The 20,225-nt window shown below is 39.4% G+C and overlaps 1 protein-coding gene across 1 annotated transcript; it reads right to left on the bottom strand.

Moving 5' to 3' along the window:
* Nucleotides 1-3,033: 3,033 nt before the first annotated feature.
* Nucleotides 3,034-5,172, bottom strand: LOC147495145 (norbelladine synthase-like). The gene is made up of 3 exons (XM_086563747.1): nucleotides 4,816-5,172; nucleotides 3,657-3,849; nucleotides 3,034-3,517 (listed from the first exon to the last, which is right to left on the bottom strand). Exons 1-3 carry the CDS (start codon nucleotides 5,077-5,079, stop codon nucleotides 3,189-3,191), a joined length of 786 nt encoding a protein of 261 aa, XP_086419873.1. The 5' UTR covers nucleotides 5,080-5,172; the 3' UTR covers nucleotides 3,034-3,188.
* Nucleotides 5,173-20,225: the final 15,053 nt, after the last annotated feature.

Genomic DNA, 20,225 nt, shown 5'->3' with positions numbered 1-20,225 from the left:
CTTTGTCGATCTGAGGAGTGGCAGGAGGAGCCGGAGCGACCTCTGTGGTTACGACAACAGGGGCGGATGCGACCTCTGTGGTCATGACAATAGGGGATGGAGTGATCTCTGGAATCTGTATCGGTTGGGTAACACATGATGGAGCGACCTGCGGGTCCCGGCAGTGGAGTAACTAATCTTGTAGCGACCTCACGGGGGTCGGACGGGTGGAGTAACTAATCCGACGCGACCCTCGGGGTCCCGACCGGGTGGAGCAACAAGCTGGCGGCGACCTCTGATGTCCTAACAAACGAATAGACTTTCTTGCTGGAGTCCCCAGCGTTCTTTTGGTGCTTTGGATCTGACCTCGGCGATTAAGTCCTTGGCCATTGTGTAACTGGTGGGCTCATTCCTCGTGCTGATAGGTGGATCAACGACTTTGTTTACGGAGAGGATCTGGTTGCAATGATAAGCTTCGAGTTGATTGCTGCGAAGCTCCATCATTCCCCTAGGGCCAGGGAAGCGGAACACTTGGTGCAGTGTGGATGGTATAGCTTGCATTTGGTGAATCCAACGCCGTCCTAGGATGGCGTTGTAGGATGATTTTATGTCTAGAACGCTGAAACGCGTATTGAAGCTGACTTTGTCTTCTCTAGATCCCACAGAAACTGGGAGTATGATGTCAACAATTGGGTCGGCTCTGGAGCCATTGAACCTGTAGAGTGGAGCGATTGGGTCTATGAAGACCAACTTGGGCAAGTTCATCTCTTGAATGGTATGGTAGAACAAAATATCACATGAACTACCAGGATCTATCAGAACACGCTTGACTGTCCAGTCGCTGATTTTGACATGGACTACTAGTGCATCATTGTGAGGGAAGCAAACCTTGTTGAGGTTGGCCTCTATGAAAGTTATATCACCTGAACTGCATTGGGCAGGTACAGCCTGTGAAGAAAAGTGGTAGACTTCTTGAAGGGCACCTACACGCCTTCTTTTTTCTCTGGAAGATGTAACGGAATCATCTGGAAAAGTGATCATATGAATGGTTCTGTCATTATCTCCATCTAACGGCGCTCGTGGCGAGAATGATCTCTGGGACGTTCTCTGTTACAGGAGCGAGCTTGGACATTGTGGTGATCATGGCGAGGTGGAGATCTGCTGCACACCCTGTGAGCCATAAGTTTATGGCGCAGATCGCCATCGGCGATGTTGGTGTATTGCTTGATATGTCTTGATTCGATGAGGTCCTGGAGGTAATGCTTGAGCCCCCAGCACGCATCGATCTCATGACATTTGGCTCGGTGAAAGGCACAGTAAAGCTTGCCAGGTCGATTTTTTGGCTGTCGTACATCAGGTCGGTAATATGCGGCTTTCTTGATCTTGTCCAGTATGTAACTGGGAGATCATGTGAGAACAGCGAACTCGCGGTTATTGTTCATTCTGCTCCCAGACTTCTGTCCTTGCTGTCTTGGTCGCTTTTTGGAGGGTGGGGCATCATCGGAAATTGCTGCTACCTCTTGTTTTTTTGATAGACCTTGACGTTTCAGGCCTTCTTGTAACTTAATGTACTTGTCTACTCGAGCGTATAGCTTGGACAACGTTTCTGGACGTTCTTTCATCAGCGGCCTAAAGAGCTCAGTGTTGCGCACTCGACAGGCGTTAAAGAATGCCAGTGTGGCAAAGGACTATTTGAGGTCGCTTTCCATGCATAACAGTTCGGCTTTAAACCGACCTAGGAATTGGAGAATGGTTTCATCTTCACCAAATGAGAGTTGGAAGAGTGAATCAAGATCAGCTTTTTTACGTCTATTATGGACGTACTGACTAGCAAATAGATCGGTGAGTTGCTCGAAGTTCTTTATCGAGTCTGGCTCGAGTGAAAATAACCAATCGAGCGTGCCATCTTTGAGACTGGCGGGAAACAAACGACAATGAAGATGGTTGAACTCCGGTGCGCTATAGTGTGCAAGGCTTTGAATGTAGCGAGCCACATGCTGACCAGGACACGTGTTGCCATCGTACATTGGAAAACGTGGTTGGATAAAATCTGGAGAAGAAGCTCTACTAAGTACCTCAGCAGCGAACGAAGACGCGCGATATGTCTTCAACATCTTTTGAACGATCTGGGTGACGTCTTTCTTAACTGCACTCTGGTCGATCCTCTGTGACGGTTCGTTAATCTGTTGATTAACCTCGTTGATGTCGTCCTCTGCTAAGGCACCTGGTGAATTCTGTGTGTCCACTTGCGCGCGTAGCGTAACATTCTCCTGCCTGAGCAGGGTGATTTGCTCGTTCATTGTACCTAACTGACCTGCTAGACTCTGGATTTGAGCTTCGAGGATTGCCATGCTTCGTGGGCTTGAGGATTTTTCTTTGTGGTTTTGGGAATTGTTAAGTGGTTTCTCAAGAAATCGAGATCACAGACGGCGCCAATGTAAAAGAGCGTTTTAGTTCTACCTTACATACAGGATTAGGAGGAGAAGGGGATTGGATATTGGAAAGACCGAGTTCGTTGTTGAGCGAACTGCCTATGTATCTATCTCTCGATTCTGGGGGGAGAGAAGAATCAGGTCTGACGTAGTTCATATGGGAGGTATTTATAGCTAGGAAAGGTAGATCTCTATCCAACACGTGTCCTGTCAATCACAAATGTATGGTTGAGATTAAATAAAAGAAGTGTTGAAGTGGTGGTGGTAGAAATTTTGTAATTATGGGGAGTGGTTACAGTGGTTCATGATTTGCGGAGACAGAGTATGTAAGTAAGGCTTTGGCAATGATTGTTTCTAGAAGATATGCTGAGTCATAATGTAGAACGCTCTGTATGACGAGGTGACGAGGTACGAGTCGACCTATCATAGAACGGTCTCATAGCGATGATATAGATCGCTCTGAAGGCGGTTCGGGAAACTAAGTCAGAGGTCGTTGTGGTACTTCCTCTATGCTGAATAAGTGCTTGATATTCCTAAATTGGAATGTCACTCCCTCACACTAATCCTAAAAAAAATAAAAAATAAATGAAATCAAAATAGGAAATAACGAACCATAACCAAGTTGTTCGAACTTAGGAGTCCATTTCCTTTACTTATTAGAACTTTATTGGAAACAACACAGAAGATAATTGTAAGTGAACTTTCCTAAGAACTGTGGAAAAATGAGACAATGGAAATGAGCTTCCATATCATTTATTCCACAAACATCACGTAAAACTAAGGATATACCGTAGTCCCCACTGAATCTTTGATTCCCGCGGGTTTACTAGCTTTGCTCTGAATGACGTAGTTCGATATTGCTTTGGCCATATTCCAATTAGCAGTGATCAAAGAAGCATTGGACTCGGATCCCTCGTTAACATTGAAGGAAGCAGTCATTCTTATGGTACATGAATTATGGCCTGTCTTGGTGATTTTGAATATGTGTTCATACATATTGAAGCCCATGTCTAGATATCCTCCTTTTATCTGGCGTACCACCTTGGTGCGTGATTTATGATCAATCTTCGTAATCTTCTCATTCCAAGTCACTGGTCCCTTATTTCCTGAAAATTAGTAGGCATCGTTACCTTTTAATAGTACTAGTAATACTAACTATTAATTAAGAGAATGCAGCAGTGCAATATAAATTGGATTTGTATTGGTCCTAATTGTGCCCGATGTATAAAGAAAATAGAAATCAACCTGGCTGAAGCACGCAATGTAAAACTGTGCCCTGTGTTCCATCGCCTTCTAAAATATCTATGCTTGCAAAACGAGCTGGCATCAGCTCCACAATGAGCCTAGGAAGATCGGGTGAGCTATACACAGCCCAAATTTCATCCGCGGGAAGGTCAACCTCGACCTCACCTGACACTTCGCCGAGCAATCCCTTACCCTGTTCGAAATAAACAATAGCAATTAAACCTTTTCAAAAAATATATAATGTGTTGGCATTTTAACTATCAACTCCACCCTAATTTGCTAAGCATCTTCAATGCATACACTTCATTTAGAGTAAGTGATGTCATCAAATTAAAAAATGATGTTAGTTGAAGTCTTCAAAATTATCCAAACTAACCCACATACTCTATATTATTATTTTTATAATAAAACTTATTTTATAGACCTATTGGACACTTACGCTAAAATATTGTGACCACTCTCTATTTGCCAACACTCAACATCTTTCTTTCATATTTGACTCATACAATGGAGTGTACTGATACAAAAATAATAAAATTTGTTGTTTGCACATAAGGCAAGTAGGACAGCTAGTATGGAGTGACACTTGATAAAGCAAATTGAGTTGTCTACTTGATATAGAGCATGAGTTGGTGTGGAAAATTTGAACTGCCCACTCGACACGTAGGACTATAGAAAGTGTTCATCATTCCGAACGGAATATTGGAACTCTGCCCAATATTTTGGTTTTTCAAATAACTAAAAAAACAATATAAAGTCAAAAACTCAAAATATTGATAATTCTGAAATTAATTGAAATTTCAAATATAACATGGATCGAAATATTATAAATTTCAGTTTTTAAATTTGTTGGAATTTCAATAATTCTAAAATCCCAAACTATAACTATAGAGTAGCATTGAAAATGCTTTTAATACTGTGGTCAACCGTCAATGTATGGAGTATGGATCATATATATGACAGGATTTCAAGAGCTAGAATTTCCGTCGGTATCAAGATTTTGTACTTGGTAAAAAACATGTTGCACGTGGTCCACGAACTGTACTGCCGATTTTCCAGCTCATTTTAGTGTAAAATTATTTTCATATGCCGAAAATTTACATTCATAATTTCAAGTAAAAGGACATTTGTGTACTGTGGAATTATAAGTGTACTGCACCTTGTGAGCTGACTGCAAGTGAGAAGCTTTTGAATGAAAAGTTGGCAGAAGAAGTGCTGCTGAAGCTCCAATAAGATGCCTTCGTCCAAAGGAAATGAAGTTGGTAATGGCTTGTTTTTGAAATAGTTGATCGGATTTGGTAGTGATAGTGTGCTCTGCTTCAAGAGAATTGAAGATGTGATTGAAATTTTTAGCTTTGTTATAATGGTATTTGGTATTGAGATTGAAGAAGGGAACAAGGTTTAGTGAAGATGAGTGAATCATTGTATGTTGTCACTAGTCAATGAACTCGGTTGAAAAAAAAAAGCATGTGTGATCAAACTTCAAAGTCATTGGAGAATCCACATTTAAATACTTGCACCAATGACCAACGCAACCAACTCCCAAATATAAAAATTAGTAAGGCACCACGTGTATCACTATCTTAAGCGCCATATTGCGTTTTGTTAAAAATATTGCGTTTTGTTAAAACTGGTAGAGAGGGGTTCGAGTTACATATATTAGCAAAACACGTAGACAAATTAATGATTTTTAAAACATTTCTAAATTTAGATTTGGCTAATTTTTAGTACATATGATCTTCCAACTACTTAAAACATTATCACAAAAAATTATTCAAATCCGAAATTTGTAATCCCATCCAATGTGGTTAACAAATTAAAAAAGTTGGCTAATTGTGGACCGTTTATTTTCACCATTTTTTATATTATATTTGGCAAGTTTACAAAAAAAAAAAAAAATCTATTATTTGTGAAATGCTTAGAATAGTGTGGAGATCATATCTACAAAAAAATTAGCCTAATTTAAAACTTATAAATGTCCTAAGGATTTTGAGCTTGTTTATGTGTTTTTCTAATATATGTCCCTAGAACCTCTCCCATTTAGGAAGGGATAGAGCCACTCCATCTGAATTAAGACTTCATTTTTTGTAGATATGATCTTCTTACAATGGATAGCCCACGAAATTTTATCCTATTTGGATATGTCCAACCTTACAAAAACTAGTGTTCAATTTTGAACATTTATATAGCGGTTAAGAATTTTTCAATTTCATAATAACATTTGATTAAGTTAGACTTATTTAAATGAGCCGAAATTTGGTGGGTATGTTATTCATAGTGGGGAGATCATATCTACAAAATATCAGCCCTTAATTCAACTTAGCTTGTAGGATGAAATATGACTTTGTACGTTTTGGGAGTGACTCTATAGTCTATCCCTCCCCATATATATATAAATACGTTTTGGGCGTGGCTTTACCCCTCCCTATACCGTATAGGAATCCGCACAAAATAAAGTCAGGACCTAAAAAAACACATGCCCAAATTTTACTTCTCTCTTATTCTTTTTAACCACTCGCTCTCTATAGAGAACTTTATTTTCTTTGTATTGTTGTTGTTCTCTTTAGTGGTGGATTAAATGAGTATAATCAATGGATTAAAATATTTTATTTTCACATATTATCACAAGTTACAACAATCAGTTATTGTTTTCTTCTCCTTATATCATCTTCAACCCAAAATGATAAATCAATCAATTGCTTATGGGTAGATGAAGAGAAGGAAAACCCATCAAGAGAAAAGAAAATTTCTAATCGTCTCAAGTCCTTATTATTCTTAACCAGATTGAATTGATTATATTGGGAGTTGTTTGATTAATTTAATTTGAGTGGTGTGTACGCACAAAAATGTGTACCTAGGTCTATGTAATTGATTTTAGAGTCGCCACTAACTTTATTAAGGAAAAGTTGAGTAAAACCTATGTGAAGGACTAGCCCTCAAAACTAGATGATTATTGGGTTTGGGAGTCAAGGTACGATGTAGGAAGGTGTTAGGCACCCACACTCGCCTGGTAAAACCAATTAACCTTACTTTTCTTGAGGTGTAACGTGTTAAGATAGGCAAATGAAGAAAGCTTGAAAAATTAATCTATCAAGTTGGATGATCTTCACTAAATTATTTAAAAAACTAATAACTATATGCTATAAAAAAAATAACCTAATATGCAATGCTAAAGGAAATAAAAGAGAAAATAAAGATGTCACCTTGTTTGGAATGTTGCCTCATACTTAATTGTAGATTGATTGATTGATTGATGATAAACTTGATCTTGAATTGACAATTGTGATTTTTGGATTGAAACAGGTGATTTGAGAAAAAAATCAACTTAAGTGAAAAGAAGCTTCTACTCAAGATCGAAAGAGGGGAAAAGAAGACTAAAGACGAAGAACACGAAGAACTTTATTAGAAAAACCTTGAAGTCGAAATTTTACCTTCAACTCCAGATTAAACTAAAGAAATTCTACTATAGAATGATGAAAAAAAAAAAAAAAAAAAAAAACACTCAAGAAAAGAAAACTACTAGGCTATTAGCTCTGAATAACTAGGTCCAGATTATTAACTCCGAATTCCTAGCTCTAGCTTGCTCTAGATTATTTTTTGTGGGTGAATGAGACCCATATTTATAGCTTTTGGGCGTGGATTCAAATATGGTAATGAGTTTGATCCAATGGCTGAGTATTGATGAAGAAAAATCCAATGGTTTGATATCTTTTTGGTTGCACTTCCTAAATCTGGCCCTTGATTCAAGAGGTGGGATAAGGGGTGCGATCTTGGCCCTTGATTTTTGGATATTTTAGATGGATTAGGGCAAAAAATCAAGTCCTACACGTCCTTAATGAGCCCATAATCCAGAGTTTCCAAACTTAGCTCCAAAATGATATATTTTCTAGAATATTCTTGATTTTAGGGATCAAATCAAATCAAACAAATAAGGAAGGTTCTTCAGGTTTTTGGAGGCTTGAAAATGGGCTAGAAACCCTAATGAAAAGTTCCAACTCGAGCTGGATCCACAGCCCACGAGCACGGGTCCAAAATCCACAAAAAGGCCCATTTTGACCATATTTTCAATGCTGCAAATTCCCTTTGACCGGGTCAAAATTAGGCAAACTCTTCTTCACAAAAAATGTTAATTAATCCATTAGGAAGGTCCATGAACTCTTAAAAATTACCCTTAGGTCGAAATCTTACTCCAATAAATCGTTGCACTCAACAGTGCGCACAACGGGCTGAAACGGGATAGAGCAAAATTAGGGTTTCCGAAATCCTAAAGGAACCTAGGCAAGCTTGTACTCATTTCGAAGGATTTTTCAAGGGGAATTTGAATATGAAATAATCTCATCCAAAGAAAGAGTGAAAAAAAATGAGATTTGGGCTCCAAAGGGTTACAGGGGTATTTTGGTCATTTTCAGCTCAAAACTCAGAAAGCAACAAAACTTCAGCCATAGCTAGAACATGATAAGGAGAGTCTAAAGAAACTAAAAGAAGATGAAAAGAAATAAGATTGATGTAGAAATGAAGACTCTAGAAAGCAAATCACCTTATATGATCATATTTAATTCAAGGCAAAATCATGAATGAATTATGCCTGGGGTGCAAAAATGGGGTGTCTACATGGTGTTGACTATTTTTATGCACATGAAATATGGATGGTGGATTTGGTATTTTTATGGACTTTAATGCTCTAGTCCGGACTTAGCTTTGGTGAAGCTTTATTGAGATCTTTGTCGGGAAAAAAAAAAAAAAAAAAAAAAAAAAAAAAACTTTATTGAGATATCAAGTTAATAACTTGTTGCAAAAGGTTGAAAAAGAAGGTGGCCTGGCGAGGTAGCAAACTTTAATAAATGGCCCTTTCTTGGTCTTCAAGGGACTGTGAATTCTCCTATCTGGGCTTCTTACTTCAACACTTGCAAACACGTCCAGTATGAAATACCAACTTAAGTGATAGGAGAATCTGAGATTCATCAGGAGGAGGAAATGGATGGATGGATGGAAAAGTTAAAAATATTTTATTGGAACTTTGGGTGCTAAATTTTTAACATTCAATCTACGTAAATTTGTCCATTTATATCGTCGTTTCTGGTGATAGCGATTATTGATTGTCGTGGACATTCTATCTTCATGCTTGAACTCTCTCAAGGAATAATCTAGAAAGTTGGTTTAGATTTTAGAGGTGTACTTTTTTGGTGATTGATGAATTGAATCATCATAGTCTTGAATATGAAGAGCAATATTACTCGCGCCTTGTCGTTTGATTTCTCTGAGATGTCTGATTACTCTGAATGTCTTTCTGTATTCTATGTTGACCGAATTAACTCTGTAAAAGTGTAGGGTGTGAGAGAGAGAGAGAGGCGAGTGTTAAAAAGAATAATAAGAGATAAATAAAAGTCGGTCACATGTTTTTTTTAGGCCCTGACTTTATTTTGTGCGGGCTAGTCCGGACTAGAACAATTTTGTATATATATAATGTTAAATAAGATTTTTTCTCATTGCAAAATATATATGTTTTCATTGGTAGAACAAATAATACTATATGACTATAGGTATTCTTATTCTGCCACATTGATATCCCTGGTGTAAAGGAGTGTTTTAGTTATCCCTTACAAAATGTGATAGGGGAAAAGAAGGGGTTTGGAAATAGGAAAGATTGAGTTCGTTGTTGAGCGAATTGCCTACGTATCTATCTCTCGATTCTGGGGGGAGAGAAGAATCAGGTCTGGCGTAGTTCATGTAAGGGGTATTTATAGCTGGTGAACGTGGAGATCTATCCAACACGTGTACTGACAAGCATAAATGTATGGTTGAGATTGAGAAGGAGTATTGGAATGGTGTTGGTAGTAATTCTGTAATGATGGATAGTGGTTACAGTGGTTCATAATTTGCGGTGATGGAATGTGTAAGTACGGCTTTGGCAATGATTGCTTCTAGAAGATAGGTTGTGTCACGAGATAGAACGCTTTGTGTGAGGATGTGCGAGTCGATCTGTTCTGGAGCAATCTCATAGTTCGGGTGTGTGAGTTGATGTAGGTCGCTCTGAAGGCAGCTCGGGGAACAAAGACATAGGTCGGTGTGGTATTTCCGCTATGCTGGACACATGCTTGATATTCCTGAATGAGGATATCACTCCCTCACACATCCCCCTCTCAGTAGGGCATGTTGTACATTGAAGCGACCTGTTGAGAGAAAATAGTGGCGCGTGTTGAGCATGAGTGAAGAAGCGACCTGGCGTGAAAGGAAATACCCACCGTGCTATGGAAGTCAGTTCGTGTTGTATGACAAACTGATGTGGGGTGATAGTTGGCACGTGGCTTGCACGTGAGCGAATCTGAGCAGTTGGTGAGGAAACATGTCGCTGCTTTTTTCGGAATTTTGAAAAGACAGGTCTTTGGTATACGTGTGCGGGCTAGGGCTTAGGTTGTAATCATGATGCATTGGGAACTGGAGGGGCGGTTGTATAAAACAACTTTTGGAGATTTGAAAAGCCATTTTTTGTTTCATTTCTAGAACTGCAGAGACTAGAACTCTTCAGGTTAGTGCTCCCACCATTGTTGTTGCTCATTTTTCTTATGTTCTTGTTTGTTTCGTTCAGTTGTTAGGTCGTCTTTAGCTTGTCTTTTTTATGATTTGTAATCATTAAGAAAAAGGGGAATGTCTGATTCGGACAATACTCGATCTGAAGAGATTCGAGAAGTGTCGTTGAGTTGTGGGGAAATGGAGGATGAGAGGGAGGAATCAGTAGGATTTGAGAGTCAGGATGTGGAGGAGGAAGTACGATATGAATCTGTTCCTATTGTAGCTAGTACTTCAGGTTGTGATGAGGGGTCGTCCTCTAGCGGGTTGCTCCCTAGAGCTGTAGATAAACGTGCAATGAAAGCTTTTGATGATCTAAGGGAAGTGTATGGTATCCAGGGGGCGACCTGGAGATACACAAACTGGACAAGAACGTAAAGGTGTTCAGTGAGAGGTACATACTACCGAACTACGGGATAATAATCTGTAAGGGGCAGCTGAGGGCTGGTATGAGGATACCGTTCTCAAAGCTGCCTTGTGACTTTTGAACTTCGTTGGATGACATCCTACCGCCAGGGTGGGTAATACGGGCGATGAGTCTTTGAATACCACATAGGGGTCGCTGACATTATTGAGCATTACTCAGTAAAGCGATCTCGTGTTGTTAACTTTAGCTTGCAAACGGTGACAGGAAAATCTAGCATGTTAGATGGTGTAAGCAATGAGGCTTGGGAGAGAAGGTCGTTGCTGTTAGTTGGGAACTTATGTGCCCGAGGATGTACTTTGCAAACTAGGGTTTGTAATTTTTTAGGTGGGTAGGAGTGTATTGATATGTTGTTTTAATGTTTGAATTGTTAATATGTTACCTGATATGGTTTTGTGTTGTTTTTGCAGAGCTCGTTATAAAGAAGCGAACTAATCGAGAGGTGATAAAGAATTTTGCTAAGTTAACTCAGGCTGAGAAATGGGAGAAACTTCTTGAGGTCGCGCACTTCTTTGTGGAGCGAGGAGGTCGCGTGGTTAGGGAGAAGAGGAGTCAGAAAGAAAGGGCTCAGAGCCAAACTATTCACGACTCTTCTAGTGTAGCAGCAATGAAGAAGTGTAAGAGTGATCTGGTGACAAGGGAGGACATGAACCTAGGTCGTGATGGTCCTAAGCGACCCACCAGAGGTGCTGGTGCCTCGGGGGCTGGTGGGTCTAGTAGGCGACCTGAAGGGGGAGGGGGGTTGAGTAGCTCTCCCTTTGAGTTGGATGAGATGGTCTTCAAGCTTCGTGAGCGGAGCAGCTCGTTGAAGAGGAAGGCTGATACGACTGAGCAGGAAGCTGCTAAGGTTGTCAAGGCTGCGAGACATGTTCTTGGGGATAGCTCCGGTGCTGGGGGCGCATCTGGTGGTGAACGAGTTGGTGGTAAGACCACTCGTAGCGCCAGGTCGTGGCCAGCGCCCGATCTGAGTCTTTTGGATCTGGAGACCTTTGGGGTCTGTCAAAGTCCACCACCAGTGCCTCGAGGGCCCATCTCGTCGGCGAAGTTGAAGGTCCCGAGTAAGGTGAGTGGGAAGTCTATTATGGCTGATGATGATTTGGAACGCCAAGTGGTGTACCTTGACAACCAGGGGGTGCAGCGAACTGTGAAGCAAACCGATGTCAGCTTCAAGTCGAGTAAGATCGCGTCTTGTCTGATTGATTACGTGTCTCTAGATGGCAGTCATAAGGAACTGGACTCCAAAGGCCTTGTTGACCATCTTAGGCGAATGGATGTGGCTCACTGCCTGGTAAGTGACACTCTCTAGATCTTATTCATTACTTCTGTATCTGCATCGCAAATATTGATTGTTGTTGTACTTTTATGTGTGTAGGTTGTGAGTGGATATCAGAAGCTGAAGGAGATTGCTCAGATTGTTGAGTCAGAGAAGGAGTCCGTCACCAAGCTAAAGGAAGAATTGAGAAATGTCCAGAACGCATATGCCGTTGATCGCGTGGAGCTCGAGGACACCAGAACGCTTGTTTGGCGAAGATGGTGTTGAGCACCGAGTTAGAAGAAACAAAGCTGAATCTGCATGTCACAAGGGATAAACTTGATCTTTGCTTGCAGATATTGTCGGGGTATTTAGATGCAAGATCTTGTAAAACGCGTCGCTCGGCCAGGCTACCAAAGCTTACAACGTTCTGGACGCTGATTTCCTCGAGTTGGAGGCAAAGTATAAAGCTTTCAAAGAGGAGCATGAACGCGGGGCTCCCAGTACATCAGTAGTACCCGTACTAGGAGATGCATGTGATGCTCCTATCTTCTCTACACCAGGTCTGGAGGTCGCTGAGTCCCAAACTGAAGAAGTCGTTGCTGACGTGCTTGTGGATGTGGAAGCTGCTAGTCTCTCTATTGTTGTAGGTGATGTGAATGCTGTAGAGGTTGAACTGGATCCTCTGTCGACTGAAAATTTGTCTGTTCTGTCTTGAATTTGTGAGTGATTTTTGCTTGTTCTGATGGTGTATATGGTGATACATTAAAGCTGGTTTCCTGGGGTAACCTGGGCAATTCACCTTTCTTTTGGGTTGTTAAAATACTGAACGAATTGGCTTCCCAGATTGTTATGGGGGGCTCGTGGGGTGATGAATAGTGGCTAACGGAGTTAGATTTCCTGAGTAGACTCAGCAACTCGGTTAGTAGACGAACTGGGACCTAAGGTTGGTCAAGCAGTCGTCCTTTTGCTTGTTTTTGAAATGCTTGTTTTTGCTCCTTTCATTTTGTTTAAGCTCCTTGATGGTTTGAATGTGTGATTCTTGATATTGTTGTAATTGTCTGGCTGTGTATGCTACCCTTAGTAAAAATGGGTGAGGCTTCGTAGCTTGTGAGCTTGAGTCAACGTCCTGTTCCTTCTTTATCCCTAGCGTTGTAGGTCGCAAGTAGTGAGAGGTGCTAAGTGATAATAGTAAAATTGAATAGTTTTACCTCCGCATAATCTACGAAACTCGACGCAAGTAAAACTAAAACTGAACTAAGTCTAGTTAATTATTTATCAAAGTTTTCTACTCTCGATTCTATCAAAATAGAGCTGGAGTAAAAGATTCATTCCACTCCTAGTTCTTTAGAATTAGCGTTTCCTAAGTTTATCGGTCTATCCAAAGTCAATGAGAGATTTATGAATTTATACTACAATGCAAATTATACTAACAAGATATGAATTTATACGACTACGGAATACTAAATTGATACTAGATAAAGAATTAGGGGGGATTGATTCCACCTTAACTCGACTTAATTAACTAGCGAAGATTCGGCGTAATCCGAATTGCAATGCTTTTGCATAGCAATTGGTTCTTCATAATCCCTAGTTGTTCATGGTAATCTCTACCAACTAACATCTAGCATGTGAAACAATCAAACCTATTCTCATAGTGAACTAATCGTTTCTAAAATGGAATGAAAATTACGACTACACTACGTTAACACAAATCAAGCTTCATCGAGGTTTCTTCAACCCCCTCTAATGGAGGTTTAGCCTAGAATCATTATGCTATCATTTCCTAATGAAATTAAACAAGACATGGTATAAATATTTTAACTTTGCTTATTTGAATTCAAATGTAAGTTTAAAATTACTAGATTTAATTGAAACTAACAATGATAAATACTAAATCTATGAATTAAAACTATAATGATTAAATGGAAATGAAACTAGATTATCAAGAACTATATTACTTTATTAATCTAATGAATAAATAACAATTGATTCAAATACTAAATTAAAACAAGATGAAAATGAAAACTAATTAATTAATGGAAAAACTCAAGACTAGATCTAGATTATTCTCTAATGGCTACTTGCTACCTAAAACTAATTCTTTTCTTTTTTTTCTTAAGATCTAAGTCTTGTGTGTTGAAATGGAGGAGACCAGATCCACATTTTCGTGCATGGGCTGAGGAGCCATGTTTCGGGCCAGAAAATCAAGCCCAAAACCCAATTTCTTCAGTCCACATAGGCCTTTTCAGCTGGATTTGACTTCCATAAACTTTTTATCTACTTTTACTCCTCTGATTGGGTCAAGACTTGGACCATTGGAAAGCTAATTCCAAGCCGGTCATTTTGGCATAAGGTAGGGCCAATTTCGAGGTTTGAGCCCAAAAATATGGTCTTCGGAAGTTCTGCTGACTTTTGTGTGCTGTTTCTGCCTGCGTTGACTTTAACTTTTTAGCTTTGACCGGCCTTTGCAAAGGCTTTTTCTCCTTGAATCTTGGCCTTTAATCACAGAACTTCTTAGCAACCAACCCTTGCTCCTTTATCTCACCAAAGTGACATATTTCTGCACATACTTGACTTCAATGATTGAAATACATAAAAGCACGTAATCAACATTAACTCTTATTTATTACTCGCATAATTGGTCTAAAAAAATTATTGTTAAGGGGTTAAAACTATAGTTTTGGGCTCTTATCAAACCACCCCCAAACAGCATTTTTCTTGTGCTCAAGCAAATATGAGAAATTAGAATAAGTGACCAAAAATGGAGTTCTAACTACTCTCATTTCACCGAGTGCAATTGCATTAACCATATGCAACAAGGCCTTAAACAATTAAGAATTCCCTAGTGGACGAGTTATAGCCTCGTGAGAGTTTTCCAGTGAAGGTACTCACAAACTTCATCTATACTACAATGACTAAGAAATAAAACTATTGTTTCCTTATTTATGCTCCCAGTTATCTATATATCTCACTAGAAATGAATACAGAATAATCAAGTCGAAACCTAAGCTAATATATGCATAATAATCAATCATCTACGAATAAACATATATAGAATGAGTAATACTATGAAATGCATTAGCAGGTCTGTTTCTGAAAACTCGGAATAGCGTCTTTAAGTAGGTCCTCACATAAATGTCAAGACAAAAATACTCTGATTTTTTCGCTCAAGTTTCGCTACTCCAGTGTGCAGTGGGCACACTTTATCTTACAATCTCAATGACACACAAAGAAGTCGGAGTCGATCAAACACATCTGCCACTTACTATCACACTAACCTATTCCTAATTGAGCTAGAGGTCTTTATTAGGTGTTGCGGGGATTAGGAGATGGTTTAAGAAGGAAGAAAATGGATATTCAAAAAGGACAAGTCTGAGATAATAGAGTCTTCATGTTATGTAATTAGAGAAAATCTTGTTACTTACTTTTGTTTCTACCCTTTGTTTCCATCCTTAGCTATATATATATTCTTTGGCTTTTGACTCCTTTGATTCTATTTTTGGAGTTCTAACTCTTTATTTTCTTTTATTTATTTATTTATTTGGATGGAAACTTTCTTTAATTTCTTATCTGAAGCGACTAACAAATTCTTGATTTCAAAGGTCTTTTTCTTTTATATTTTTCATCTCTATTCTCAGACTCATTCAAAGAATGGGTAGGCTGATTTTTATTTTTATTTTGTTTTGTAACAGGTTAAAGGATTTGCGGTTTATGAAAGGCTAAAGAAAGGCTCAGAGGGGCAACTAGCGGAAAATAATTTCATAGGTTTGAATTTTTGGCTATATCGATCAAAAGAGGGCCTAAATTCTCGCTTAGGATATGGTATAGTGATCAAGCAAGTGGACGTGTGATTTCTCTATTCGGATTTTACTTCTCCCTTGTGTCATTTCTCAAATATTTCACTCATATAAAGCTTTAGGCTATATTCTCACAGGATTTGTAGAATAAGTACTCTAGCCTAGATTTCTGAAACTTACTGCCAAACAATCATAGATACTTATGTAATATATTTATAGATAGATGCAAAGATTATTACCTATATATTAACCTAAGTTTCTAAAAATTATTTTAATGCAAAAGCTACGTGAGACTTCTAGATTATTCAGAGCATAGAGAAAGAAAACAATACCAATATTCCTAAGTGTATAGCATAACTTTTTATTTATTTTTTTGAAATTTTTGATTTTTTACTAGAAAACAAGTGCATATTATACATATCTATATCCTAACAGATGCCTTAATTACACGTATTTTTATTCCCCCCCAAACAAGAAGCTAAGCATGCTTTGTCCTCAAAGTATTTAAATAAATATGGTAGAGAAATACCATGGAAACGTGTGAAATTTTAAACCATCTGCAAAACAAGGTTAAAACATACTAATATAGAAAAAGAAGAATAGGCGCAACTCTATATGAGTTCCACCCGTTATGGGGTTAACAAGAATCAAATTGCTTGAGACATAAGCAGACACTAACTGAAACTAAAAGCTTATTTAACTCCCACGTCTAAGCATTATCCTCCTCCTCCTTAATAAAGAAATGAGGTTCCTTCGCATCCTGCCACGCCATGGTGATTTGCCAGGCTTCACGCCATTTATCATCTACAATCGCTAACCTGTTTAGCACCACTTGGTCTGATGGCGTGTAGGGGGCAACCCGAGGTTGCACCTGCCATCCTGGCCAAGTCATAGCACGGAAAGATCGAATAATACAATTTGTGGGTCTCACAATATCGACCCCAACCCAATCTGTGAAACGGGCACAAAAGACAGGGAAGAAACATAGCATAATACGGCAAACTAAAACAGGCATAAGAAGGTACTTATGCCTCATACTATGGGCTCGTGCTAAACTAGACATTAATATCTTGGGAAGGTCATATAGCAGGCGTCCCTCAGTTAGAGCAAGGAAAAGGTCGCAAGTGGTGTCATTCGCAGAAGAAAATGCCACTCCCTTAATATGTTTAGCATGATAAAGAACATGACCGTGCCGACGTTAATAGACAAGCTACCAAGGGCTACATTATATGTTCCTTGGTCCTCTATACGAAAAATGCCAGCCCCATAATTCTCATGCAAAAGCTCGTAGTTGTAGGCAGAGAAATTATCCACTATGTAGGTCCATGGGTCTTGAATCTCAGCAGGCATCGGAAGGTCAACAACAAAAGCCAACAAGAACTTGGTTATTTCCATTGGTTCATCATCAATGTTGATGGAGAACACGTGTTCTTCGTCCATCCGATAAAAGAATTTACAATGGTCATAAAAATACGAAGTAAGCGTAGGAGAATACAGTTCATCAGAACTTACCATTAAAGATTGCCCACCTGCTTGTATAATTATTTTGCGGAACCACGCGCCATAGGTGTCACTTTGGAACAAGTCTTCAAAAGACTGTTCCGGTATTATACGAGGGGATGTCATCACAAACTACCCTCTGAAACAACTGCAACGATCCTGGAACAACCCACAAAAAATCAGAATTTTTCGTGTTTACGGAGGTCGTCGGCGGAAGGCTCCAATCGAGCGCAGGCGCTCGGAGAAATTTAACTTACAGTGTTTTGGGCACGAGTCGCGCTCAAGGTTGGTCTTGGGAGGGTCCAGTTGCGCTCAAGAGAAAATTGGACTTACAGTGAGTTGGGTGCGAGTGGCGCTCATTTGAGTAGCGCGACTCGAAAGCGACTTAGTCTTTGAAGTGAGAAAGAAAAAGAAGGAAAATTGGGAGTTAAAAGTGAGAGATGAAAGTGAGAGGTGTGAGTTTTGTGTGGAGTATAAATGAAGTTTATATAGATTTTGAGTTTCCAAAATGAATCAGGAAGTTGCCAAAAAGTTTTAAGGCAATTGCCGGAAACAAAAAATTTCAAAACCGAAAACGAAAACAGCCCATATTCTTGATTCTAAAACAAACTTAATATCTTTTAGATTGAATTTAGAATAGTAACTTCTAAATTCTTTTAGATTTCATCCTACCACAACATCTAATCATAGGTATGCCAATATCGGCAATATTCTCAACAATCACTCTAAAACAATTTCTAAAATTGAAGATCATATAAAAATCATGCTAGAATAAATCATACCGCCCCCAAACAATTCGGAAAGGTGGGATTAATAATAAAATCAATGCACAATTTGGAAAGAACCAAATTAAATTCAAATTCAAATTCAAATACAATTAACTACTGAATTCAAATTTAACTACGGAATTCAAAATTTAACATCCGAACTAATAAAAACAAATAAAAACATAAAAGGACCAATAAAAACAAAATCTAATCCATAAACTCTCTAGAACATCCGCTACTGGTGGGATGATGAACATGAGAAAAAGATTTGGCCTGAGTTCCCAATGGCCCCGAGCCATCCGCCCCTTGGCGACGACGCTCGTGCCTCACAAACGCCTCCTCAGAAAAAGAACCCACATGGGGTGGGGAAGCGTTCAAGCATATCTTCTCTGAACTTGCGTTGTGCTTAAGGGTGGAATTTGAGCCGAAGGCTCGGAGCTCGGCTTGGGCTTGGCTCGTTTAAGCTCAGCTCGAGCTCGCTCGTTTAACTATATGAGACGAGCTCGAGCTCAAATTAAAGCTCCTGTAACAAATGAGCTTGATGAAGCTCGGCTCGTTTAGCTCAAATAGCATATTTATGGTGTAAAATAACCGAGCGGCTTGGGCTTGGCTCGTTTAAGCTCGGCTCGAGCTCGCTTGTTTACTATATGAGCCAAGCTTGAGCTCAATTTAAAGCTCGTGTAATTAGCGAGACGAGCTTGAGCATGGTAAAGCTCGGCTTGTTTAGCTCGAATTCCACCCTTAGTTGTGCTTCTATCTCGGCCTTCATCTCTGTATAATGCGCAATCTGACGCTGGAAGACTATCTCTATGCTATAATGGAGATTTGCCTGGCTCTTGTCAAGCACTTCAAAACTCGTTTGAAGGGTCTTTTGTTTCTTTCGAATTATAATCTGCCTATCTCGTATATTTTCACAAATACCATAAACGCAACGCAAGCCACTCTGCAACACTTGTATGCATTCTAAATCAGAAGTACACCTATCCAAGGCATTTTCATCTAAACATGTCATATCCTCCATTTCCTCATCCGAATCGACCACACTATCTTCCGGCAACTTCCAAGTCTTTTGGATACACTCCGTATAAATAATTGCATTTGAATGCAATTTTATCATAATACAAATAGATTTTGTGACAGCTCTAAAAGACAGCATGATCTTAGTGATCAATACTGGAAGGGGTGCAAAGCTCTTTCCAACTCTCTAATCACATGTAATATAAACTCGAGGATGCAGAAATTATACCTCTTCGTCTGCAATATCCAGAGAACGTGCAGACATGTCAGACCGATGTTGCTGACTTTGTCCTTCCCGAGGACATTCTTACCAATCCACTGAGCTACAACTAGTTGGTTGGTTCGCAGAGACGACTGTCGAACGTAATGAGAATTCGGATTGTACTCACCCTCCACGACAGTGTCTTTCAGCAATGCAAGAACTCCAGTATACTAGGATTCCTGCATGGTGGTGTTGAAGTGGCATTCCGGCATGATGCCTAAAATCTCGGCCAACAACTCTCTCGATACTTCTCTCCTCGTCCCACCCACCTTAACAAAAATTCTATTCCCATCCAACTCCCTCTTTTTATAGAATTGTTCGACCAAATCGGAGTGGTAGAAATCATCAGTCGAATGCCACAACCTATTCCAAGCCCTCATAATCATCTCGTCACCATAAAACAGTGCGAAGCAGTAGGCCGTAAAAGCTTGTTCCGGCAAAATTCTCTGTCTTTGAGCCATTGTAATTTTGATAGGATTTGTAGGTTTGAATAAGGTAGGGAGACAAGTTTTTAAACAAACTTACTAAAAACAATGGTGGTGGTGTGGTGGAGGCGGTGGCAGTTCGAATTTTTGGATTTTTTGGATGTTTTCGGTGGTTGAAATTGTTGGAGATGGTGGTGGGAGAGGTTTAGAGAAGATTTGGAGTGGGTTTGAACTTTGGGCATGGGTGTTTTTTTTTTTTTTTTTTTTTTTTTTTTTTTTTTTTTAATTTTAGGTTAGGGTTTTGAAACTTGGTAATGGCGGAAGTGAAGCTTAACTCACGACTGTTTTGGTTTGGGATGAAGGGGACGCACGTGCGTGCGAGATTGGGCCCAAGCCCAATTCAATTTTTCGAAATTTGTCGATTTTTTGCGCAACTTCAAGCTAAAATTGTTGTTTCATTATCGGTCCGATTTATGCGAATGAGATATGGAAATGATCAGGAGAGAATTTTCAATCCAATGATCCATAAAACACTATATTCCAACCGTGGGTGAC

The sequence above is a fragment of the Coptis chinensis genome, chromosome 6 (genome assembly GCF_015680905.1).
Source record: "Coptis chinensis isolate HL-2020 chromosome 6, ASM1568090v1, whole genome shotgun sequence".
NCBI lineage: Eukaryota > Viridiplantae > Streptophyta > Magnoliopsida > Ranunculales > Ranunculaceae > Coptis > Coptis chinensis.
This window is presented reverse-complemented; position numbering and strand designations above follow the sequence as displayed.